This window comes from Heterodontus francisci, chromosome 5, assembly GCF_036365525.1.
Source record: "Heterodontus francisci isolate sHetFra1 chromosome 5, sHetFra1.hap1, whole genome shotgun sequence".
NCBI classification, from domain to species: Eukaryota; Metazoa; Chordata; class Chondrichthyes; order Heterodontiformes; family Heterodontidae; genus Heterodontus; species Heterodontus francisci.
In genome coordinates, this window is record NC_090375.1 from 7,607,068 (window position 1) to 7,634,810 (window position 27,743).

Here is a 27,743-nt window from a genome sequence, read left to right on the forward strand (position 1 = left end):
AGAAGATTGGACAGAATATAAAAAACAGCAAAGAATGACTAAAAGATTGATAAGGAAGGTAAAATTAGAGTACGAGAGAAAGCCAGCTAGAAATATAAAGACAGATAGTAAGAGTTTCTATAGATATTTTTAAAAAAGAGTTAACAAAGGGAGCGTTGGTCCTGTAGAAAGTGAGTCCGGGGAATTAATAATGGATAATAAGGAGATGGCAGATGAATTGAACAGGTATTTTGTATCGGTCTTCAGTATTGAGGATACAAGTAATATCCCAGTATTAGCTGTAAATCAGGAAATGGAAGGGAGGGAGAAACTCAAGAAAATTACAATCACCAGGGAAGTGGTACTGAACAAATTGTTGGAGCTGCGGGCTGACAAGTCCCCGGGTCCTGATGGACTTCATCCTAGGGTGTTAAAAGAAGTGGCTAGTGAGATAGTTGACGCGTTAGTTTTAATTTTCCAAAATTCCCTAGATTCTGGGAAGGTTCTGTTAGATTGGAAAATAGTGAATGTAACTCCTTTATTCAAAAAGGGATGGAGACAGACAGCAGGAAACTACAGGTCAGTTAGCTTAACATCTGTCTTAGGGAAAATGTTAGAAGCTATTATTAAAGATGGTATAGCAGGGCATTTAGAAATATTCAAGGTATGAATAGAAGATTGGCTAGATAACAGGAAACAGAGAGTAGGCATAAATGGGTCATTTTCTGGTTGGCAAGATGTAACAAGTGGTGTACCGCAGGGATCAGTGCTGGGGCCTCAACTTTTTACAATTTATATAAATGAGTTAGATGAAGGGACTGAAGGTATGGTCGCTATATTTGCTGTTGACATAAAAATAGGTAGGAAAGTAACTTGTGAAGAGGACATAAGGGGGCTACAAAGGGATATAGATAGGTTAAGTGAGTGGGCAAAGACCTGGCAAATGGAGTATATTGTGGGAAAGTGTAAAATTATCCACTTTGGCAGGAAGAATAAAAAAGCATATTATCTAAATGGTGAGAGATTGCAGAGCTCTGAGATGCAGAGGGATCTGGGTGTCCTAGTGCATGAATCGCAAAAGGTTAGTATGCAGGCACAGCACGAAATTAGGAAAGTTAATAGAATGGTATTGGTTATCGCGAGGGGAATTGAATACAAAATAAGGAGGTTATGCTTCGAAGGTAGCACTGTCGCAGAGGACAGATGGGCACGGAGAAGGGTTAAAGTGCGTATACTTCAACGCAAGAAGCATCAGGAATAAGGTGAGTGAATTGAAGGCGTGGATGGGCACTTGGGACTACGATGTTGTGGCCATCACTGAAACGTGGATAGGTGAGGGGGAGGAATGGTTCTTGGAGGTACCTGGTTATAGATGTTTTCATAAGATTAGGAATGGTGGTAAAAGAGGTGGGGGGGTGGCATTGTTAGTTAGAAATAGTGTAACAACTGCTGAAAGAATTTTCGAGGAGGATCTGCCGACTGAGGCACTGTGGGTTGAGGTCAGGAACAGGAAAGGAGCAGTCACCTTGATGGGAGTTTTCTATCGGCCCCCCAATAGCAGCAGGGAGGTGGAAGAGCAGATTGGGAAACAGATTTTGGAAAGGAGCAGAAGTCACAGGGTAGTAATTATGGGGGATTTCAACTTCCCAAATATTGATTGGCAACTCTTTAGATCGAATAGTTTGGATGGGGTAGTGTTTGTGCAGTATGTCCAGGAAGCTTTTCTGACTCAGTATGTAGACTGCCCGACCAGAGGGGAGGCAATATTGGATTTGGTACTAGGTAATGAACCAGGGCAAGTGATAGAGCTGTTGGTGGGCGAGCACTTTGGAGATAGTGATCACAATTCTGTAGCATTCACTGTGGTAATGGAGAGGGATAGGTATGTGCAACAGGGCAAGGTTTACAATTGGGGGAAGGGTAGATATGATGCTGTCAGGCAGGAACTGAGGAGCATAAGTTGGGAGCATATGCTGGCAGGGAAGGGCACGGTCGAAATGTGGAACTTTTTCAAGGAGCAGATAGTAGGGGCCATTGATAAGCATGTCCCTGTCAGACAGGGAAGGGATGGTCATGTGAGGGAACCGTGGTTGACAAGAGAGGTTGAGAGTCTTGTTAGGAAGAAGAAGGATGCGTATATAAGGTTGAGGAAAAAGGGCACAGGCATAGCTCTGGAGGGATACAAGATGGCCAGGAAGGATCTGAAGAAAGGGATTAGGAGAGCTAAGAGAGGGCATGAAAAATGCTTGGCGGGTAGGATAAAAGAAAACCCCAAGGCCTTTTACGCGTATGTCAGAAATATGAGGATGACTAGGGGGACCGTAGGTCCGGTCAAGGACAATAGCGGGAGACTGTGTGTTGAGCCGGAAGAGATAAGTGAGGTTTTGAATGAGTACTTCTCTTCGGTATTTACGAATGAGAAGGGGTGTATTACTGAAGAGGACGGTGTGAAACAGACTGGTAAGCTCGAGGAAGTGCTCGTTAGGAGGGAAGATGTGTTGGGGTTTTTGAATAACTTGAAGATAGACAAGTCTCCCGGGCCTGACGGGGTATATCCAAGGATGTTATGGGAAGCAAGGGATGAAATTGCAGAGCCGCTGGCAATGATCTTTTCATCTTCTCTGTTGACGGGGGTGGTACCAGGTGATTGGAGGGTGGCAAATGTTGTGCCCCTGTTCAAGAAAGGGAATAGGAACAACCCTGGGAATTACAGGCCAGTTAGTCTTACTTCGGTGGTAGGCAAGTTGATGGAAAAGGTGCTGAGGGATAGGATTTCTGAGCATCTGGAAAGACACTGCTTGATTCGGGACAGTCAGCACGGTTTTGTGAGGGGTAGGTCTTGCCTCACAAGCCTGATTGAATTCTTTGAGCAGGTGACCAAGCAAGTGGATGAGGGTAAACCAGTGGATGTGGTGTACATGGATTTTAGTAAGGCATTTGATAAGGTCCCCCATGGTAGACTTATGGAGAAAGTCAGGAGGCATGGGATAGTGGGGAATGTGGCCAGTTGGATTAAGAATTGGCTAACTGATAGAAGGCAGAGAGTGGTCTTAGATGGTAAATACTCAGCCTGGAGCCCAGTTACCAGTGGCGTGCCACAGGGATCAGTTCTGGGTCCTCTCCTGTTTGTGATTTTTATTAACGACTTGGATGAGGAAGTCGAAGGGTGGGTCAGTAAATTTGCAGATGATACAAAGGTTGGTGGAGTTGTGGATACCGAGGAGGGCTATTGTCGTCTGCAAAGGGACTTGGATAGGTTGCAGTGCTGGGCTGAAAAGTGGCAGATGGAGTTTAACCCTGAAAAGTGTGAGGTCGTCCATTTTGGAAGGACAAACACGAATGCAAAATACTGGGTTAACGGTAGGGTTCTTGGGCATGTGGAGGAGCAGAGAGACCTTGGGGTCTATGTGCATAGATCGTTGAAAGTTGCAACTCAAGTGGATAGGGCTGTGAAGAAGGCATATGGGGTGTTAGCGTTCATTAGCAGAGGGATTGAATTTAAGAGCCGTGAGGTGATGATGCAGCTGTACAGGACCTTGGTAAGGCCTCATTTGGAGTACTGTGTGCAGTTCTGGTCGCCTCATTTTAGGAAGGATGTGGAAGCCTTGGAGAGGGTGCAGAGGAGATTTACCAGGATGCTGCCTGGAATGGAGAATAAGTCTTACGAGGAAAGGCTGAACATTCTAGGCCTCTTCTCATTAGAACGGAGAAGGATGAGGGGTGACATGATAGAGGTTTATAAGATGATCAGGGGAATAGATAGGGTAGACAGTCAGAAACTTTTTCCCCGGGTGGAGCAAAGCATTACAAGGGGTCATAAATTTAAGGTGAAGGGTGGGAGATATAAGGGGGATGTCAGGGGAAGGTTCTTTACCCAGAGAGTGGTCGGGGCATGGAATGCCTTGCCTGGGGAAGTTGTTGAGTCAGAAACTTTAGGGACTTTCAAACGGCTTTTAGATAGGTATATGGATAAAGGAGAATGATGGGGTATAGATTAAATTGTCCTTGACAGAGGACAAAGGATCGGCACAACATCGTGGGCCGAAGGGCCTGTTCTGTGCTGTATTTTTCTATGTTCTATGTTCTATACAGGGCATTGGTGAGACCACATCTGGAGTACTGTGTACAGTATTGGTCTCCTTATTTAAGGAAGGATGTAAATGCGTTGGAGGCAGTTCAGAGAAGGTTTACTAGACTAATGACTGGATAGGGCGGTTTGTCCTGTGAGGAAAGATTGAACAGGCTAGGCTTATATCCACTGGAGTTTAGAAGAGTAAGAGGCGACTTAATTGAAACATTTAAGATCCTGAGGGGTCTTGACAGGGTGGATGTGGAAAGGATGTTTCTCCTTGTGGGATAATCTAGAAGTGGGGTCACGGTTTAAAAATAAGGGGTCATCCATTTAAGACAAAGATGAGGAGAAATTATTTCTCTCAGAGGGTTGTGAGTCTTTGGAATTCTCTTCCTCAAAAGGCAGAGGAAGCAGAGTCTTTGAATATTTTTAAAGCAGAGGTAGATAGATTCTTGATAAGCAAGGGGGGTGGAAGGTTATCAGGGGTAGGTGGAAATGTGGAGTAAGTTCGAGGGGCCGAGTGGCCTACTCCTGCTCCTAATTCATTTGTTCATATTTTCAACTGAGAAATGTAGTAAACCATGAGGAGGATAGTAACAGACTTAGGAGGACATAGTCTGGTGAATTGGGCAGACATGTGGCAGGTGAAATTTAAGGCAGAGAAGTGTGAGGTCATACATCTTGGTAGGAAGAATGAGAAGAAGCAAAATAAACGAAATGGTACAATTTTAAAGCTGGTGCAGGAGCAGAGGGAGCTGTGGGTTTTCGTACACAAATCTTTGAAAGTGGGAGGACAAGTTGAGAAGCCTGTTAAAAAAAAAAGCATATAGAATCCTAGGCGTTATAAACAGAAGCATAGAGTACAAATGCAAGGAGGTTATGTTAAACTTTTATAAAACACTGGTTTGGTCTGAGCTGGAGTGCGGTATTCAATTCTGGGCATGACACTCTAGGAAAGATGTGAAGGCTTTGGAAAGAATACAAAAGAGATTTACTAGAATGTCAGCAAGGATGAGGGACTTCAGTGATCTGGAGAAACTGGAGAAGCTGGGATTGTTTTCCTTCTTCAAAATCATGAAGAGCTTTGACAGAGTAAATAAGGAGTGGCAGAAGGGTGTAGCCAAAGGAGACAGATTTCAGGTGATTGACAAAAGAACCAGAGGCGAGATGAGGAAACACAGTTGGGTATCTAAAAGCCTGTTGCCATGGAAACTCCACTTAACTGAATCCAGAAATCTCAGATGTAGGCTGGTGACAGGCTCAGGGTGGGGATGCGGTTGGTCTTCTGCACAAAACAGACAATAGTAAATCACTATGCTGTTTAACGTCCTGCCAATTTTATTCCCATGGAGATCATTGAGGATGTGAAACAGGAGGCCCAGCGACTATTGTCCATTCTGTGCTACCATTGAAGATCAATCATACTGCCCGCAGCCCCCACCATAGACCCCAAACATGCACTGGAGTAGTGCTGGGATTTAATCAGCTATAACCGTGCAGTTAAGCACCACAGAGAACTGGTAAACTCGTCATCCCTTGTCCATGCAGGACCTTTTTAAGTTGATTTGGAGGGTTATTTGATGTCCACTGATAATGATCTCCCCTCCACACCCACCCAAGTTTCAGGTTATCCTTTAGGTTCCAGTAGTGAATGAGGCTGGCACTGCAGAACTGCATGGATCAGGGGTGGGGTTATTGACTCTGCCACTAAGGGTTAATTTAGTTTCAAGCTTTCATTGGCAGACGTGTTATTTTGGCATTAAAACTCCAAGACATCCCGGCATAAATATCATCATTTTTGACTCATTCAGCAATAAAAGTGAACAGAAACCCAGTTGGCCCATTGACAAATGATTCCATTAAATGATAATTTATGAGAAGTGCTTTGGGAATGAATGGAGAGTGGTACGCTCCAATTGGAATTCTGGGGCGTAGGAGTGATTGGGAAGGGGTTGGATTCGTTGAGAACGAGACTGAGAAAGTGAAGGAGAAAGGACTGAATCATTTGAGTTTCTGGATAGTATAAGCGAACAGGCAGCAGTTGGGTCTAATGTCTTGCTTTCGTTTGGAAATGTATTGTTCTGGAGCCAGCCAGGGTAAATCAACATCTGACATGTGGGAGCCTTTCAAATGTCAGCTGATTAGAATCCAGGACCACATGTTCCTGTGAGGAAGAAAGTCAAGTTTGGCAAGTTTTGGGAACCTTGGATAACACGGGATATTGTGAGCCTAGTCAAAAAGAAAAAGGAAGCATTTGTAAGGGCTGGAAGGCTGGGAACAGACGAATCCCTTGAGGAATATAAAGAAAGTAGGAAGGAACTTAAGCAAGTAGTCAGGAGGGCTAAAAGGGGTCATGAAAAGTCATTGGCAAACAGGATTAAGGAAAATCCCAAGGCTTTTTATACATATATAAAGAGCAAGAGGGTAACTAGGGAAAGGGTTGGCCCACTCAAGGACAGAGATGGGAATCTAAGTGTGAAGCCAGAGGAAATGGGCGAGGTACTAAATGAGTACTTTGCATCAGTATTCACCAAGGAGAAGGACTTGGTGGATGATGAGCCTAGGGAAGGGAGTGTAGATAGTCTCAGTCATCTCATTATCAAAAAGGAGGAGGTGTTGGGCGTCTTGCAAAGCATTAAGGCACATAAGTCCCCAGGGCCTGATGGGATCTACCCCAGAATACTAAGGGAGGCAAGGGAAGAAATTGCTGGGGCCTTGACAGAAATCTTTGCATCCTCATTGGCTGCAGGTGAGGTCCCAGAGGACTGGAGAATAGCCAATGTTGTTCCTTTGTTTAAGAAGGGTAGCAAGGATAATCCAGGAAATTATAGGCCGGTCAGCCTTACGTCAGTGGTAGGGAAATTATTGGAGAGGATTCTTCCGGACAGGATGTACTCCCATTTGGAAACAAATGAACTTATTAGCGAGAGGCAGCATGGTTTTGTGAAGGGGAGGTCGTGTCTCACTAATTTGATTGAGTTTTTTGAGGAAGTGACGAAGATGATTGATGAAGGAAGGGCAGTGGATGTTATCTATCTGGACTTCAGTAAAGCCTTTGACAAGGTCCCTCATGGCAGACTGGTACAAAAGGTGAAGTCACACGGGATCAGAGGTGAGCTGGCAAGATGGATACAGAACTGGCTCAGTCACAGAAGACAGAGGGTAATAGTGGATGGGTGTTTTTCTGAATGGAGGGACGTGACTAGTGGTGTTCCGCAGGGATCAGTGCTGGGACCTTTGCTGTTTGTAGTATATATAAATGATTTGGAGGAAAATGTAGCTGGTCTGATTAGTAAGTTTGCGGATGACACAAAGGTTGGTGGAGTTGCGGATAATAATGAGGATTGTCAGAAGATACAGCAGGATACAGATCGGTTGGAGACTTGGGTGGAGAAATGGCAGATGGAGTTTAATCTGGACAAATGTGAGGTAATGTATTTTGGAAGGTCTAATGCAGGTGGGAGGTATACAGTAAATGGCAGAACCCTTAGGAGTATTGACAGGCAGAGAGATCTGGGCGTACAGGTCCACAGGTCACTGAAAGTGGCAACGCAGGTAGATAAGGTAGTCAAGAAGGCATACGGCATGCTTGCCTTCATCGGTCGGGGCATAGAGTATAAAAATTGGCAAGTCATGTTGCAGCTGTACAGAACCTTAGTTAGGCCACACTTAGAATATTGCGTGCAATTCTGGTCGCCACACTACCAGAAGGACGTGGAGGCTTTGGAGAGGGTACAGAAGAGGTTTACCAGGATGTTGCCTGGTCTGGAGGGCATTAGCTATGAGGAGAGGTTGGAAAAACGCGGATTGTTTTCACTGGAACGACAGAGGTGGAGGGGAGAATTGATAGAGGTTTACAAAGTTGAGCGGCATGGACAGAGTGGATAGTCAGAAGCTTTTTCCCAGGGTGGAAGAGTCAGTTACTAGGGGACATAGGTTTAAGGTGCGAGGGGCAAAGTTTAGAGGGGATGTGCGAGGCAAGTTTTTTACACAGAGGGTGGTGAGTGCCTGGAACTTGTTGCCGGGGGAGGTGGTGGAAGCAGGTACGATAGCGACGTTTAAGAGACATCTTGACAAATATATGAATAGGATGGGAATAGAGGGATACGGGCCCCGGAAGTGCAGAAGGTTTTTGTTTCGGCCGGCATCAAAATCGGCGCAGGCTTGGAGGGCCGAATGGCCTGTTCCTGTGCTGTACTGTTCTTTGTTCTTCCGACACTTCTTTCAAGCCTCACACACGACCGAGGATGGTTGAAAGGTGGTCAGACAGATTCCACAAACCCATTGCACCATCAGTGCTACTTTATTAAAGTTAGCGGCTCATTTACAGAATGTGGTCTCCACTTCTACAAAAAAAGGAGCATGATAAACCCCCCCCCCTCCCCGCCCATTCCCACCCAAATTACAATACAAAGTCTGATCAAGCAAATTCACAGTTACATTTCCAAACATTGTACACTGCAGATCAGCAAGTCTACAACAGCAGATCTTGCATAATGCACTCAGCTAAAAAGCAACACTGAGCTTTATACAGTACAGACAAGACTGGGGAAAACATTCAGGCACTAAGTGTGTGGAGGTCAACACACTGCATTTCGGAAAGATACTTGTTTGACAATAGCTAAAACAGAGTTGGGATCTCCTTAATGGAGCAGGGCAAAGGCAGAGCTGGGCTTGGGGTAGAGGAAGGAGTCCCCAAAGGTGACTCTTTGTGCTCATTAATGTGAAGGATCTCAATGCTGGCGAATCTATAGGCATCTAGTGGCAGCATCAAGTACAAGCCCAAATCTGCCCTTACTCTTTTTTTTATTCACTCATGGGATGTGGGCATCGCTGGCTAGGCCAGCATTTATTGCCCATCCCTAATTGCCCTTGTGAAGGTGGTGGTGAGCTGCCTTCTTGAACCGCTGCAGTCCATTTGGGGTAGGTAAACCCACAGTGCTGTTAGTCACAAATTGAGACGAGCACTCCAGACCTCACCAGTGTTACATTGATCCCACTTCCTACATTAGCTAGCCATGGTGTCTCGTATGAACTTAGCCACTGCTACAGAACTCAGGGTAGTTTTGTGCTGATGGGCAAATTAATTTCATGCAAGATGTTTAGAGTTAGCAGTTATGAGCTGGACTGGACTCCAGGTCACAAAGGTCCAATCCCTTACACCACTCAATCCCAGTTTGTTTCAGCAAAATTTCCTTCATTGTCGCCAGGTTGTTATCCTCGAATTCCCCACCTGACAACCATCGTGGGGGAAACAGTACCATAAGAACTGCAACAGTCCAAATGACAGTCCACAGCAACTTCTCTGGGAATTAAGTGATGGGCAATAAATGCTGGCCTTGACAGCAATTTCCTGAAGACATGCTAAGAGTTATTTTCTCATGGAGAGTAGGTGAGTTAAGAACTAGGCCAGAAGGAGGAGGAGCTGCACTCTTACTCAGCCCTGGCTTCTCCTGAACCCAACCCAGGATGCTGACCAATTTCTTCCACTGGCTACAGGTAGACACTGCGTCTGAGACACCAATAATCTCAGAGCGAGCAACTGATGTAAATCTGCCATCGCAGCCCAGCGGGGAATACACTGTGCAATGTTACAACAAGCCCCAGGGATAAGCTTCTAGTGTGGGGGGAGTTAGGTGGTCCTCAGCAGTTAGTGTGCTGGAATTAGGGACACTGGCACCACATTACCACCAGTTAGCAGCCCATTGCTGAGCATGGCCCCACAAGCAGAGCAGAGCTGGGTACCCTTCTGGCTCATCTCCTAACTTTCCAAAGCCTCTCCACCATCTCCATGGCTTGTCAGGAAGAGGATGGAACACTCATTTGCCTGGATGGGTACAGCCTTAACAATTGTCAAGAAACTCTTCACTCTCTCCACCACTGGCTGCAGTATGTAGCATCTACTGGATGCACTGCAGCAACTTGCCAAGATCCTTTCCACAGCACCGATCTACCCTGTGACCTCCACCACCTACCAGGACAAGGGCAGCAATGTAATTGAAATACCATCACTTCTCAGTTCCTCTCTACGTCAGACACCATCCTAACTTAAAGCATAAAAAACATAGAAAATAGGAGCAGGAGTAGGCCATTCAGCCCTTCGAGCCTGCTCTGCCATTCATTATGATCATGACTGATTATCCAATTCCCGCTTTCGCCCCATACCCTTTGATCCCTTTAGACCCAAGAGCTATATCTAACTCCTTCTTGAAAACATACAATGTTTTGGCCTCAACTGCTTTTTAATTTATTTTTTATTTATTTATTTAGAGATACAGCACTGAAACTTGCACTTCGGCCCACTGAGTCTGTGCCGACCAACAACCACCCATTTATACTAATCCTACATTAATCCCATATTCCTACCACATCTCCACACCACCTACCTACACTAGGGGCAATTTACAATGGCCAATTTACCTACCAACCTGCAAGTCTTTGGCTGTGGGAGGAAACTGGAGCACCCGGCGGAAACCCACGTGGTCACAGGGAGAACTTGCAAACTCTGCACAGGCAGTACCCAGAACCGAACCCGGGTCGCTGGAGCTGTGAGGCTGCAGTGCTAACCACTGCGCTGCCCCCAATTTCTGTGGTAGCGAATTCCACAGGCTTACCACTCTCTGGGTGAAGTAATTTCTCCTCATCTCAGTCCTGAAAGGTTTACCCCGTATCCTTAGACTATGACCCCTGGTTCTGGACACCCCCACCATCGGGAACATCCTTCCTGCATCTACCCTGTAAAGTTCTGTTAGAATTTTATAGGTTTCTATGAAAAAAAACTTGGACATATATCTGCCACTCCTTCACCATCGCTGGGTCAGGATCCTGGAATTCCCTGCCTACCTGTGTGGGAGCACCACACAGACCTCAGTGGTTTGAACAGAAACTCCATCACCGCCTACTCAGGGCACCAAACAATGGCTGATAAACCCTGGTCTCACCTGCGACACCCACGTCCCGAGAACGAGTATTAAAATAAATCGGCCTCTTTCCAACTGCCCTCCAGCTACCATCATGGAAAGTGTTGGGACAGGAAGAGGGACAGCTGCGATGCCCTCCAATGTCAATTAGCCTGCCTGCACACAGCCCAGACATTCAGAACAGTAAAGTAATGGAGCATTTCTGCTCTCATGGAAGCCCAGCAGGTGTCATTGCTTCCAGGAATGGAACAATAACACTGGAGCAGAATGGCACTGCCATGAGAAGCAGAGGCCCTCAGGGGAGAGGTGGGTTTTTAAATTTGTTCTTGGAATGTGGGAAACACTGTCAAAACAGCATTTACTGACCCTTCCTAGTTGCCCTGAGGGCATTAAGAATCATTCACACAGTGTAGTACTGAAGTCAGGTGTCGAGTTTGGTCAGAATGGAGGGTTTCCTTCCCTAAACAACTTTAGTGACCCAGTTGGTCTTTTACTGGTGCCAGCCTACAGATTCCCAGACTTGCTCCGATGAGATTTAGGTCACTTGTGCAAGACCAGAAGCCACTGGCTGGGAGTTAAACTGCAGGCGTTTCATTAGCAAAATGTTTGCACACCCGGGCTTGGAATGGAGGTGGGTCAGCTCAGAGGCAGCTGAGTTTAGAAGCTCCCAGGTCCCAAGGCTTAGTTCCTGTCTGGAGAGAGCTAACTGATATCAGCCATGGGGCAGTTGGACACATCACAGATTGACCTCAGTTCCTCTGGGGGGGGGGGGGGGGTGGTGGTGGTCAGGGAGGATATAGAATAATAAAAGGAAATCAGCCTCCTGCCCTCTATTGAGAAGTTCCATGTGTTGACGGCAGGAGGAGAGAATCAGGTGAGGCAGTGATACCCTTCCCTCCCAAATCCTTGCCAATCCTCTAGGCCAACACAAATATCATTGGCAAAAGAACCAGAGGGGCAGATGAGGAGAATTTATTTTTTTTAACAATAGCAAGTTGTTGTGATCTGGAACATGCTGCCTGAAAGGGCGGTGAAGCAGATTCAATAATAACTTTCAAAAGGGAATTGGAGAAATACTTGAAAAGGAGAAATTTGCAGGGACTGGGGAATGAGTGGGGGGAGTGGGACTGATTGGATAGTTCAAAGAGCTGGAACAGGCATGATGGCCCGAATGGCCTCCTACTGTGCGGTGTCATTCCATGAATTAGAAGTAGCCATTTGGATAAAGCACCAAGCTGGTGTCTGTACAGAGGTTACCAGGAAGCAGAACAAAAATAGAATTGAGCCTATTCCTTTATCATATTGCTAATCCCAGTGTCCATTTATAACATAGTGTTTAGAGAATGGGAACCAACACAGCATAAAGTGATACTGTAATCTAACATCAGTACAGTCACAGAACTGACTGCAACCTGTGCTTTACACCAAGATGTCCACACAGACAACAAATTCACTCAGATGCTGGTTAAGTACAGCCAATTCCTGAGCTTCAAATGTTTCAATAAATCTCCAACAGCTGCAAAGATATGGGGAGAAGGTGGTGTAGTGGTAATGTCACTAGACTAGTAATCCAGAGGCCCAGCCTAATGCTCTCGGGTCACGGGTTCAAATCCCACTCCGGCAGCTGGCGAAATTTGAATTCAATTAATAACAAAAAATTAATCAAAATCTGGAATTGAAAGCTAGTCTCAGTAATGATGGCCATGAAACTATCGATTGTCATAAAAACCCATCTGGTTCACCAATGTCCTTTAGGGAAAGAAATCTGCTGTCCTTACCTGGTCTGGCCTCCAGGTGACTGGCACGTGGTTGACTCTTAACAGCCCTCTGAAATGGCTAAACAAGCCTCTCAATGACCATTAGGGACGGGGCAACAAATGCTGGTCTTGCCAGTGACGCCCACATCCCATGAAAGTAAAGATCTGAACTTGCAATGCTGCCTCTACATATTATAGATGTTCATCTATGGTGACCATAGCAATGACTGGATAATTTCTGTAGTCGCCGTTTGAAGGCTGTGAGGATGCACAACTGGGGTCGCAGCTACTGGTCTTCAGATGCTGGTCTCACCGTTCCTTCACTGTCGCTGGGTCAAAATCCTGGAACTCCCTTCCTAACAGCACTGTGGGTGTACCTACCCCAAATGGACTGCAACGGTTCAAGAAGGCAGCTCACCATCACCTTCTCAAGGGCAATTAGGGATGGGAAATAAATGCTGGCCTGGCCAGCGATGCCCACATCCAGTGAACGAATAAAAAAAATTGTTTTAAGTGTGACCTTTTCCCTTTCCATACACCAGCCATTCTGCGGCCTCTTGGATCAAGATCGCTAATTCATGGACTGCGATGATGTGCTTTGACCTATTCTTACTTGGAACTAGATAAAGATTATCGGAACCCAATTTACAGAGGACACAGACAGACACCTGACTGAGGAGAACATCACCTCAACCTTTTCAGTTGGATTATAACCCAGATCCTAGAGTCTGAGCCACATACCATCCAACTTTGTAGTTTCACTGACTGACTGCTCGAGGACAAACTTTGCAACATGGTCAAATCGAGAGCCAGCTCCTGCTGATGTTTACCTTCTTTGATGAACTGAACTGCACGAGGAGACACGAGATTTAGAGACAGTCCCAGCTAGTTGGGTGTTCTCATGAGTTTTGAGGTCCAGTGGCAGTGCACCATGATTGGCTTGCTTGGTTGGTTACAGTTAAGTGGTCTCCAAGGCAACAACACTTGGTGAGCCAGTGACGGAGCCTTGTCCAGCCTGTGTTTGCACCACTCAGTTGACCATGTTGGATAACCCATGAACACGCTCCTTCACAGGGTCGGCGCACGATCATCATTTAATAAGACTTGGGGAGCAATAACAATGTTGCACACAGCCTCCACCTCCCCCTCTCTCTCCCAGCCCTGCTCTGTGGTCAAGGGATTGCCTGGTGTGGACAAGAGTCTCCCAGTTGCAGCTCTGGCTGGATTCAGCCGCAGAAGCAGTGAGGATCTACCTCCCAGTTTCAGCTGCTGACACCAGGCAGGAATGTTGAATCAAGCTGGGCTGTGAGGCCCAACATGGACAAATAGGCAACTGATACCTGTTGGCCTGGGCTTGCAGGTGAACACCGGAGTCGGAACCGAGTTGACACGAGACCCGAGACAGAGTCAGGGTATTGATGTGTTGGGGAGGGGGAGCAGTGATGCAGGGAGAGAAGTTGGAAGAGCAAAGGACAGCATAAGGAACAGGAGCATGTTTTGGGGAGAGGCCTGTGAGACAGGGCTGTCGGGTGTTTGTAACAGTTTAACGGATGGCAGTGTAGTGTCTGTTCCAGTAGTGATGATTGTCCAAGGGAAGCCCTTAGGTGTTGCGCACTACCATGGCTTGCTCCAGTTCCTGTCTTCGCTGTTGTATCTAAAGAAGGAAATGGAAGCTTGTTAGAAAGAAAGACTTACATTTCTATAGCACCTTCCACAAGCTCAGGCAGTCACAAAGCATTTTACATCTATTAAGTACTTTTGAAGTGAAGTCACTGCTGTACAGCGACTAATTTGTACACAAACACCCACAAACAGCAATGTGATAATAACCAGATGATTTAATTATGTTGATTTTGATTGAGAAATAAATATCGGCCCTCAACATCAGGGAGAACTGTCCTGCCCTTCAGATAGTGGCCCCAGGATCTTTAAGAATCATCGAACAGCAAACAGAACCATGGTTTCACATCTCATCTGAAAGATGGCATTTCCAACAGTGCAGCACTCCCTCAGTACTGACCCTCCGAATGTGCAGCACTCCTCAGTACTGACCCTCCGAATGTGCAGCACTCCCTCAGTACTGACTCTCCGACAGTGCAGCACCCCTCAGTACTGACCCTCCGAATGTGCAGCACTCCCTCAGTACTGACTCTCCGACAGTGCAGCACTCCTCAGTATGACCCTCCGACAGTGCAGCACTCCTCAGTATGACCCTCCGACAGTGCAGCACTCCCTCAGTACTGACCCTCTGACAGTGCAGCACGCCCTCAGTACTGACCCTCTGACAGTGCAGCACTCCCTCAGTACTGACCCTCTGACAGTGCAGCACTCCCTCAGTACTGACCCTCTGACAGTGCAGCACTCCCTCAGTACTGACCCTCTGACAGTGCAGCTCTCCCGGAGTACTGACCCTCTGACAGTGCAGCACTCCCTCAGTCCTGACCCCCCGACAGTGCAGCACTCCCTCAGTCCTGACCCCCCGACAGTGCAGCACTCCCTGAGTACTGACCCTCGACAGTGCAGCTCTCCCTCCGTACTGACCCTCTGACAGTGCAGCACTCCCTGAGTACTGACCCTCTGACAGTGCAGCACTCCCTGAGTACTGACCCTCTGACAGTGCAGCACTCCCTCAGTCCTGACCCCCCGACAGTGCAGCACTCCCTCAGTCCTGACCCTCGACAGTGCAGCTCTCCCTGAGTACTGACCCTCGACAGTGCAGCTCTCCCTGAGTACTGACCCTCCGACAGTGCAGCACTCCCTCAGTACTGACCCTCTGACAGTGCAGCGCTCCCTCAGTACTGACTCCCCGACAGTGCAGCGCTCCCTCAGTACTGACTCCCCGACAGTGCAGCACTCCCTCAGTACTGACCCTCTGACAATGCAGCACTCCCTCAGTCCAGACCCACTGACAGGGCAGCACTCCCTCAGTACTGACCCTCTGACAGTGCAGCACTCCCTCAGTACTGACCCTCTGACAGTGCAGCGCTCCCTCAGTACTGACCCACTGATAGTGCAGCGCTCCCTCAGTACTGACCCACTGACAGTGCAGCACTCCCTCAATACTGACACTCCGACAGTGCAGCACTCCCTCAATACTGACCCTCCGACAGTGCAGCACTCCCTCAGTACTGACCCTCTGACAGTGCAGCACTCCCTCAATACTGACCCTCCGACACTGCAGCACTCCCTCAATACTGACCCTCCGACAGTGCAGCACTCCCTCAGTACTGACCCTCCGACAGTGCAGCACTCCCTCAGTACTGACCCTCCGCCAGTGCAGCGCTCCCACAGTACTGACCCTCCGTCAGTGCAGCACTCCCTCAGTACTGACCCTCCGACAGTGCAGCACGCCCTCAGTACTGACCATCCGACACTGCAGCGCTCCCTCAGTACTGACCCTCCGACAGTGCAGCGCTCCCTCTGTACTGACCCTCCGACAGTGCAGCACTCCCTCAGTACTGACCCTCCGACAGTGCAGCACTCCCTCAGTACTGACCCTCCGACAGTGCAGCACTCCCTCAGTACTGACCCTCCGACAGTGCAGCACTCCCTCAGTACTGACCCTCCGACAGTGCAGCACTCCCTCAGTACTGACCCTCCGACAGTGCAGCACTCCCTCAGTACTGACCCTCCGACAGTGCAGCACTCCCTCAGTACTGACCCTCCGACAGTGCAGCACTCCCTCAGTACTGACCCTCCGACAGTGCAGCACTCCCTCAGTACTGACCCTCCGACAGTGCAGCACTCCCTCAGTACTGACCCTCCGACAGTGCAGCACTCCCTCAGTACTGACCCTCCGACAGTGCAGCACTCCCTCAGTGCTGACCCTCTGACAGTGCAGCACTCCCTCAGTCCAGACCCTCTGACAGGGCAGCACTCCCTCAGTACTGACCCTCTGACACTGCAGCGCTCCCTCAGTACTGACCCTCCGACAGTGCAGCGCTCCCTCTGTACTGACCCTCCGACAGTGCAGCACTCCCTCAGTACTGACCCTCCGACAGTGCAGCACTCCCTCAGTACTGACCCTCCGACAGTGCAGCACTCCCTCAGTACTGACCCTCCGACAGTGCAGCACTCCCTCAGTACTGACCCTCCGACAGTGCAGCACTCCCTCAGTACTGACCCTCCGACAGTGCAGCACTCCCTCAGTACTGACCCTCTAACAGTGCAGCACTCCCTCAGTACTGACCCTCCGACAGTGCAGCACTCCCTCAGTACTGACCCTCTGACCGTGCAGCTCTCCCTCAGTACTGTGCTGGGTATGTCAGCCTATTTTATGAGCTCTGGCCTCTCGAGTGGGGCTTGAGCCCCTGATTGTCTGACGTGGAGGGGTGCTAGTTACCCGCTGAGTCACGGCTTATCCAGTTCTCCAAGCGGGGACAGAGCAGCACTCGGTCCAAGCTCTGAATCACCTCCAGCGATTTCTGCTGGATCCCTCTAAACAGATCAAAACCCTCTTGCTTTTATTCTATCCCGCTCACCCAACGTTCCTCTCACTGCTGACCTACGATGAACAATTATTCCCAATTTCTAAAATTCAAAATTCTCATCCTTATGTTTGAATCCCTTCATGTCTTCAATCCTTCCTGGTTCTAATGTCGTTCAGTCTTAAATCTGCCTCCCCTACCCCCACCCCCATTCCGCACTCTTGTCTATCCCTCGATTCCTTAAATGCACCATTGATGTCCCTTTCGCTGATAAACTCTGGAATTTTATCCGTAAACCTCTCTCTCTCCGAAGACCTTCCATGAAACCTCGATTTTTGAACAAGCTTTGGGCCAACCTTCCTCATATCTCCTGCCTTGTCTATTTTATTTTTAGTTGATACTCTGGGATATTTTTCGATGTTAAAGGTGATCTATAAATGGAAGGTATTGTTATGAGATGTTTTGCTACTGTGCCACCCTCGGCCAATGGCTTGCACAGGCAATAAATCAGAGTCTGTGTTCAGATGACAAGAGAGTGGGAGGAGGCTCACGTGGCACAGCCCAGTTGGGGAAATGCTGTTTCTCTGCTGGAGATCTGACAGATGCACTTTCAACCGTCAAAGCGAGTGTCACTGGGATACATCGCACTTGGTGCCCTGGCTCGGAATCAAAAATGGATACTTGGGTGAAGGGTTTGGAGTTTCCAGGGACAGTTCCCCAGTCACACCAGCAGCAGAGGGAAAGAAAAAAGAAAATTCTGGAAGGTTTTTTTTGTCGAGGGTAATACAGAATTACTGGAAGGAGGAAATAAAAAGAGGCTGCAGGAGAGAAAATGAGGGATCTCACACCACAGTAGGAAAGAAAGTCGACTGGCATTGTAGGAGCTGCAGGGCTGGTGGAACACTGCAATTTACATAAAAAATAGAAACAATTTCCAGTTGTCACCGAATCTCTAACTGAGCCACAAGTTACCACAAACTGGCAGCTCCAAGTAAAGGCTTTCACTGCTTCATCAAAGATATATTTGGGATTAATCATTCATTTCTCACTCAGAAGACTTTCTAATGCAATTTCCTAGAACTCATTCTCGGTATGTGAGTGTCGCTTGGCCAGGTCAGTATTTATTGCCCATCCCTAGTTTCTAGAAGAAGGTAGTGGTGAGCTGCCTTCTTGAACCAGTAGCAGTGGTTATGATACAACTGATTGTCTTGCTGGGCAACTTCACAGGACAGTTAAGAGTCAACCTTGTTGACGTGTGATGGGAATCACATAGGGCAGAATTTTATGGGTACCCTCAGGAGGGGAATGGAGGCGGGGGGGGGGGGCATAAAATTGAGGCCCTTAAGTGGCCAATTAATGGTCATTTAAGGGCTTATTCCCACCTCTGCCTCAATTTAATTGAAGGCTGAGGGGTCTACCGCTGCGGGGGGACACCGCATCCTTGCAAGATTGGGGCTCCCTCCTTTGGGTGAAATCCAAGGCCCCCCCCAGGCAGCGATCTCCACCCCCAACCGCATTTCAACACCGCCTGACCCTTGTGACCCACTTCAGTTGTTGATGGGACAGGAGTTTGTGTGGAGACAGGAAATTAGGAACACTGTGCAATGGGGCTTTGGCCAGCTCCGTGATAGTCACCTTACAGTAGAAGTATCTGCTGACTGCTTCCTGGGACCACGGTTGCTGGTAAAAATCAGCCCTTCGTTCGGCCTCTGGGTTCCCAACCACATCTGTCATTATCTGTCAAAACAAACCAACCATTTTTATATTTAATTCCTAAATGTCAAGAACATACCACTAACCACTCCTCTCCCAGGACATAATAATACACAAATTCCTTCCTGGCCTCTCTTCAACCAGAACTGACCAACCTTCTGCCAACGACTCGAGGAGCATGAGGAGGCCATTCAGCCCCTCAAACCTGCTCTACCATTCAATTAGATCATGGCAGATCTGCATCTTAACTGCATCAACGGGCTGGTTCCATAATCCTTAATATCCTCACCCATAATAATCTACATCAATCTCCTTAATACCCTTACCGAAAAAAATCTACATCAATCTCCTTAATATCCTCACCCCCAAAAATCTACATCAATCTCCTTAATACCCTCACTCCCAGAAATCAACATCAATCTCCTTAATACCCTCACTCCCAGAAATCAACATCAATCTCCTTAATATCCTCACTCCCAGAAATCAACATCAATCTCCTTAATACCCTCACTCCCAGAAATCAACATCAATCTCCTTAATATCCTCACTCCCAGAAATCAACATCAATCTCCTTAATACCCTCACTCCCAGAAATCAACATCAATCTCCTTAATATCCTCACTCCCAGAAATCAACATCAATCTCCTTAATATCCTCACCCCCAAAAATCAACATCAATCTCCTTAATATCCACACCCCCAAAAATCAACATCAATCTCCTTAATATCCTCACCCCCAAAAATCAACATCAATCTCCTTAATATCCTCACCCCCAAAAATCAACATCAATCTCCTTAATATCCTCACCCCCAAAAATCAACATCAATCTCCTTAATATCCTCACCCCCAAAAATCAACATCAATCTCCTTAATATCCTCACCCATAAAAATCAACATCAATTTCCTTAATATCCTCACCCCCAAAAATCAACATCAATTTCCTTAATATCCTCACCCCCAAAAATCAACATCAATCTCCTTAATATCCTCACCCATAAAAATCAACATCAATCTCCTTAATATCCTCACCCCCAAAAATCAACATCAATCTCCTTAATATCCTCACCCATAAAAATCAACATCAATCTCCTTAATATCCTCACCCCCAAAAATCAACATCAATCTCCTTAATATCCTCACCCATAAAAATCAACATCAATCTCCTTAATATCCTCACCCATAAAAATCAACATCAATCTCCTTAATATCCTCACCCATAAAAATCAACATCAATCTCCTTAATATCCTCACCCATAAAAATCAACATCAATCTCCTTAATATCCTCACCCATAAAAATCAACATCAATCTCCTTAATATCCTCACCCATAAAAATCAACATCAATCTCCTTAATATCCTCACCCATAAAAATCAACATCAATCTCCTTAATATCCTCACCCATAAAAATCAACATCAATCTCCTTAATATCCTCACCCATAAAAATCAACATCAATCTCCTTAATATCCTCACCCATAAAAATCAACATCAATCTCCTTAATATCCTCACCCATAAAAATCAACATCAATCTCCTTAATATCCTCACCCATAAAAATCAACATCAATCTCCTTAATATCCTCACCCATAAAAATCAACATCAATCTCCTTAATATCCTCACCCATAAAAATCAACATCAATCTCCTCAATATCCTCACCCATAAAAATCAACATCAATCTCCTTAATATCCTCACCCCAAAAATCAACATCAATCTCCTTAATATCCTCACCCATAAAAATCAACATCAATCTCCTTAATATCCTCACCCATAAAAATCAACATCAATCTCCTTAATATCCTCACCCATAAAAATCAACATCAATCTCCTTAATATCCTCACCCATAAAAATCAACATCAATCTCCTTAATATCCTCACCCATAAAAATCAACATCAATCTCCTTAATATCCTCACCCATAAAAATCAACATCAATCTCCTTAATATCCTCACCCCCAAAAATCAACATCAATCTCCTTAATATCCTCACCCATAAAAATCAACATCAATCTCCTTAATATCCTCACCCATAAAAATCAACATCAATCTCCTTAATATCCTCACCCATAAAAATCAACATCAATCTCCTTAATATCCTCACCCCAAAAATCAACATCAATCTCCTTAATATCCTCACCCATAAAAATCAACATCAATCTCCTTAATATCCTCACCCATAAAAATCAACATCAATCTCCTTAATATCCTCACCCATAAAAATCAACATCAATCTCCTTAATATCCTCACCCCCAAAAATCAACATCAATCTCCTTAATATCCTCACCCCCAAAAATCAACATCAATCTCCTTAATATCCTCACCCATAAAAATCAACATCAATCTCCTTAATATCCTCACCCATAAAAATCAACATCAATTTCCTTAATATCCTCACCCATAAAAATCAACATCAATTTCCTTAATATCCTCACCCATAAAAATCAACATCAATCTCCTTAATATCCTCACCCATAAAAATCAACATCAATCTCCTTAATATCCTCACCCATAAAAATCAACATCAATCTCCTTAATATCCTCACCCATAAAAATCAACATCAATCTCCTTAATATCCTCACCCCCAAAAATCAACATCAATCTCCTTAATATCCTCACCCCCAAAAATCAACATCAATCTCCTTAATATCCTCACCCATAAAAATCAACATCAATCTCCTTAATAGCCTCACCCATAAAAATCAACATCAATCTCCTTAATATCCTCACCCATAAAAATCAACATCAATCTCCTTAATATCCTCACCCATAAAAATCAACATCAATCTCCTTAATATCCTCACCCATAAAAATCAACATCAATCTCCTTAATAGCCTCACCCATAAAAATCAACATCAATCTCCTTAATATCCTCACCCATAAAAATCAACATCAATCTCCTTAATATCCTCACCCATAAAAATCAACATCAATCTCCTTAATATCCTCACCCATAAAAATCAACATCAATCTCCTTAATATCCTCACCCATAAAAATCAACATCAATCTCCTTAATATCCTCACCCATAAAAATCAACATCAATCTCCTTAATATCCTCACCCCCAAAAATCAACATCAATCTCCTTAATATCCTCACCCCCAAAAATCAACATCAATCTCCTTAATATCCTCACCCATAAAAATCAACATCAATCTCCTTAATAGCCTCACCCATAAAAATCAACATCAATCTCCTTAATATCCTCACCCATAAAAATCAACATCAATCTCCTTAATATCCTCACCCCCAAAAATCAACATCAATCTCCTTAATATCCTCACCCCCAAAAATCAACATCAATCTCCTTAATATCCTCACCCATAAAAATCAACATCAATCTCCTTAATAGCTTCACCCATAAAAATCAACATCAATCTCCTTAATATCCTCACCCATAAAAATCAACATCAATTCCTTAATATCCTCACCCATAAAAATCAACATCAATCTCCTTAATATCCTCACCCATAAAAATCAACATCAATCTCCTTAATATCCTCACCCATAAAAATCAACATCAATCTCCTTAATATCCTCACCCATAAAAATCAACATCAATCTCCTTAATATCCTCACCCATAAAAATCAACATCAATCTCCTTAATATCCTCACCCATAAAAATCAACATCAATCTCCTTAATATCCTCACCCCCAAAAATCAACATCAATCTCCTTAATATCCTCACCCATAAAAATCAACATCAATCTCCTTAATATCCTCACCCCCAAAAATCAACATCAATCTCCTTAATATCCTCACCCATAAAAATCAACATCAATCTCCTTAATATCCTCACCCATAAAAATCAACATCAATTTCCTTAATATCCTCACCCATAAAAATCAACATCAATCTCCTTAATATCCTCACCCCCAAAAATCAACATCAATCTCCTTAATATCCTCACCCCCAAAAATCAACATCAATCTCCTTAATATCCTCACCCATAAAAATCAACATCAATCTCCTTAATAGCCTCACCCATAAAAATCAACATCAATCTCCTTAATATCCTCACCCATAAAAATCAACATCAATTTCCTTAATATCCTCACCCATAAAAATCAACATCAATTTCCTTAATATCCTCACCCATAAAAATCAACATCAATCTCCTTAATATCCTCACCCCCAAAAATCAACATCAATTTCCTTAATATCCTCACCCATAAAAATCAACATCAATCTCCTTAATATCCTCACCCATAAAAATCAACATCAATCTCCTTAATATCCTCACCCATAAAAATCAACATCAATTTCCTTAATATCCTCACCCATAAAAATCAACATCAATTTCCTTAATATCCTCACCCATAAAAATCAACATCAATCTCCTTAATATCCTCACCCCCAAAAATCAACATCAATCTCCTTAATATCCTCACCCATAAAAATCAACATCAATCTCCTTAATATCCTCACCCCCAAAAATCAACATCAATCTCCTTAATATCCTCACCCATAAAAATCAACATCAATCTCCTTAATATCCTCACCCATAAAAATCAACATCAATTTCCTTAATATCCTCACCCATAAAAATCAACATCAATCTCCTTAATATCCTCACCCCCAAAAATCAACATCAATCTCCTTAATATCCTCACCCCCAAAAATCAACATCAATCTCCTTAATATCCTCACCCATAAAAATCAACATCAATCTCCTTAATAGCCTCACCCATAAAAATCAACATCAATCTCCTTAATATCCTCACCCATAAAAATCAACATCAATTTCCTTAATATCCTCACCCATAAAAATCAACATCAATCTCCTTAATATCCTCACCCATAAAAATCAACATCAATCTCCTTAATATCCTCACCCCCAAAAATCAACATCAATTTCCTTAATATCCTCACCCATAAAAATCAACATCAATCTCCTTAATATCCTCACCCATAAAAATCAACATCAATCTCCTTAATATCCTCACCCATAAAAATCAACATCAATTTCCTTAATATCCTCACCATAAAAATCAACATCAATTTCCTTAATATCCTCACCCATAAAAATCAACATCAATCTCCTTAATATCCTCACCCATAAAAATCAACATCAATCTCCTTAATATCCTCACCCATAAAAATCAACATCAATCTCCTTAATATCCTCACCCATAAAAATCAACATCAATCTCCTTAATATCCTCACCCATAAAAATCAACATCAATCTCCTTAATATCCTCACCCATAAAAATCAACATCAATCTCCTTAATATCCTCACCCATAAAAATCAACATCAATCTCCTAATATCCTCACCCATAAAAATCAACATCAATCTCCTTAATATCCTCACCCATAAAAATCAACATCAATCTCCTTAATATCCTCACCCCAAAAAATCAACATCAATTCCTTAATATCCTCACCCATAAAAATCAACATCAATCTCCTTAATATCCTCACCCATAAAATCAACATCAATCTCCTTAATATCCTCACCCATAAAAATCAACATCAATCTCCTTAATATCCTCACCCCAAAAATCAACATCAATCTCCTTAATATCCTCACCCATAAAAATCAACATCAATTCCTTAATATCCTCACCCATAAAATCAACATCAATCTCCTTAATATCCTCACCCATAAAAATCAACATCAATCTCCTAATATCCTCACCCATAAAAATCAACATCAATCTCCTTAATATCCTCACCCCCAAAAATCAACATCAATTCCTTAATATCCTCACCCAAAAAATCAACATCAATCTCCTTCATATCCTCACCCATAAAAATCAACATCAATCTCCTTAATATCCTCACCCATAAAAATCAACATCAATCTCCTTAATATCCTCACCCATAAAAATCAACATCAATCTCCTTAATATCCTCACCCATAAAAATCACATCAATCTCCTTAATATCCTCACCCATAAAAATCAACATCAATCTCCTTAATATCCTCACCCATAAAAATCAACATCAATTCCTTAATATCCTCACCCCCAAAAATCAACATCAATTTCCTTAATATCCTCACCCCAAAAATCAACATCAATCTCCTTAATATCCTCACCCATAAAATCAACATCAATCTCCTTAATATCCTCACCCATAAAATCAACATCAATCTCCTTAATATCCTCACCCATAAAAATCAACATCAATCTCCTTAATATCCTCACCCATAAAAATCAACATCAATCTCCTTAATATCCTCACCCATAAACAATCAACATCAATCTCCTTAATATCCTCACCCCCAAAAATCAACATCAATCTCCTTAATATCCTCACCCATAAAAATCAACATCAATCACCTTAATATCCTCACCCCAAAAACAACATCAATTCCTTAATATCCTCACCCCAAAAATCAACATCAATTCCTTAAAATCCTCACCCATAAAAATCAACATCACTCCTAAAATCCTCACCCATAAAAATCAACATCAATCTCCTTAATATCCTCACCCATAAAAATCAACATCAATTTCCTTAATATCCTCACCCCCAAAAAACAACATCAATCTCCTTAATATCCTCACCCATAAAAATCAACATCAATCTCCTTAATATCCTCACCCATAAAAATCACATCAATCTCCTAAATCCTCACCCCAAAAAATCAACATCAATCCTAATATCCTCACCCATAAAAATCAACATCAATCTCCTTAATATCCTCACCCATAAAAATCAACATCAATCTCCTAATATCCACACCCAAAAAATCAACATCAATCTCCTTAATATCCTCACCCATAAAAATCAACATCAATTCCCTAATATCCTCACCCCCAAAAATCAACATCAATCTCCTTAATATCCTCACCCATAAAAATCAACATCAATCTCCTTAATATCCTCACCCATAAAAATCAACATCAATCTCCTTAATATCCTCACCCATAAAAATCAACATCAATTCCTAATATCCTCACCCCCAAAAATCAACATCAATCTCCTTAATATCCTCACCCAAAAAATCAACATCAATCTCCTTAATATCCTCACCCAAAAAATCAACATCAATCTCCTTAATATCCTCACCCACAAAAATCAACATCAATCTCCTTAATATCCTCACCCATAAAAATCAACATCAATCTCCTTAATATCCTCACCCCAAAAATCAACATCAATTCCTTAATATCCTCACCCATAAAAATCAACATCAATCTCCTTAATATCCTCACCCCAAAAAATCAACATCAATCTCCTTAATATCCTCACCCCAAAAATCAACATCAATCTCCTTAATATCCTCACCCATAAAAATCAACATCAATCTCCTTAATATCCTCACCCATAAAAATCAACATCAATCTCCTTAATATCCTCACCCATAAAAATCAACATCAATCTCCTTAATATCCTCACCCCAAAAATCAACATCAATCTCCTTAATATCCTCACCCATAAAAATCAACATCAATCTCCTTAATATCCTCACCCATAAAAATCACATCAATCTCCTTAATATCCTCACCCCAAAAATCAACATCAATCTCCTTAATATCCTCACCCATAAAAATCAACATCAATCTCCTTAATATCCTCACCCATAAAAATCAACATCAATCTCCTTAATATCCTCACCCATAAAAATCAACATCAATCTCCTTAATATCCTCACCCATAAAAATCAACATCAATCTCCTTAATATCCTCACCCATAAAAATCAACATCAATCTCCTTAATATCCTCACCCATAAAAATCAACATCAATCTCCTTAATATCCTCACCCATAAAAATCAACATCAATTCCTTAATATCCTCACCCATAAAAATCAACATCAATCTCCTTAAAATCCTCACCCATAAAAATCAACATCAACTCCCTTAATATCCTCACCCATAAAAATCAACATCAATCTCCTTAATATCCTCACCCATAAAAATCAACATCAATCTCCTTAATATCCTCACCCATAAAAATCAACATCAATTTCCTTAATATCCTCACCCATAAAAATCAACATCAATCTCCTAATATCCTCACCCCAAAAAATCAACATCAATCTCCTTAATATCCTCACCCATAAAATCAACATCAATCTCCTTAATATCCTCACCCATAAAAATCAACATCAATCTCCTTAATATCCTCACCCATAAAAATCAACATCAATCTCCTTAATATCCTCACCCATAAAAATCAACATCAATCTCCTTAATATCCTCACCCATAAAAATCAACATCAATCTCCTTAATATCCTCACCCATAAAAATCAACATCAATCTCCTTAATATCCTCACCCATAAAAATCAACATCAATCTCCTTAATATCCTCACCCATAAAAATCAACATCAATCTCCTTAATATCCTCACCCCAAAAATCAACATCAATCTCCTTAATATCCTCACCCATAAAATCAACATCAATTCCTTAATATCCTCACCCATAAAAATCAACATCAATCTCCTTAATACCTCACCCCAAAAATCAACATCAATCTCCTTAATATCCTCACCCATAAAAATCAACATCAATCTCCTTAATATCCTCACCCATAAAAATCAACATCAATCTCCTTAATATCCTCACCCATAAAAATCAACATCAATCTCCTTAATATCCTCACCCATAAAAATCAACATCAATCTCCTTAATATCCTCACCCATAAAAATCAACATCAATTCCTTAATATCCTCACCCATAAAAATCAACATCAATTCCTTAATATCCTCACCCCAAAAATCAACATCAATCTCCTTAATATCCTCACCCCAAAAATCAACATCAATCTCCTTAATATCCTCACCCCAAAAATCAACATCAATCTCCTTAATATCCTCACCCCCAAAAATCAACATCAATCTCCTTAATATCCTCACCCATAAAAATCAACATCAATCTCCTTAATATCCTCACCCATAAAAATCAACATCAATCT

The 27,743-nt window shown here is 43.4% G+C and overlaps 1 protein-coding gene across 1 annotated transcript in view; it reads right to left on the reverse strand.

Moving 5' to 3' along the window:
- Positions 1–13,210: 13,210 nt before the first annotated feature.
- The window catches only part of LOC137369692 (SWI/SNF-related matrix-associated actin-dependent regulator of chromatin subfamily D member 3-like), a 40,718-nt gene continuing 26,185 nt past the window's right edge, over positions 13,211–27,743 (reverse strand). Inside the window, exons 6-8 of the mRNA XM_068031028.1 lie at positions 19,074–19,078; positions 18,791–18,892; positions 13,211–14,382 (exon numbers count right to left, since the gene is read on the reverse strand). Of these exons, the coding sequence (XP_067887129.1) occupies positions 14,329–14,382; positions 18,791–18,892; positions 19,074–19,078 (161 nt within the window). The 3' untranslated portion in view covers positions 13,211–14,328. The remainder of the gene's footprint in view (positions 14,383–18,790; positions 18,893–19,073; positions 19,079–27,743) is intronic.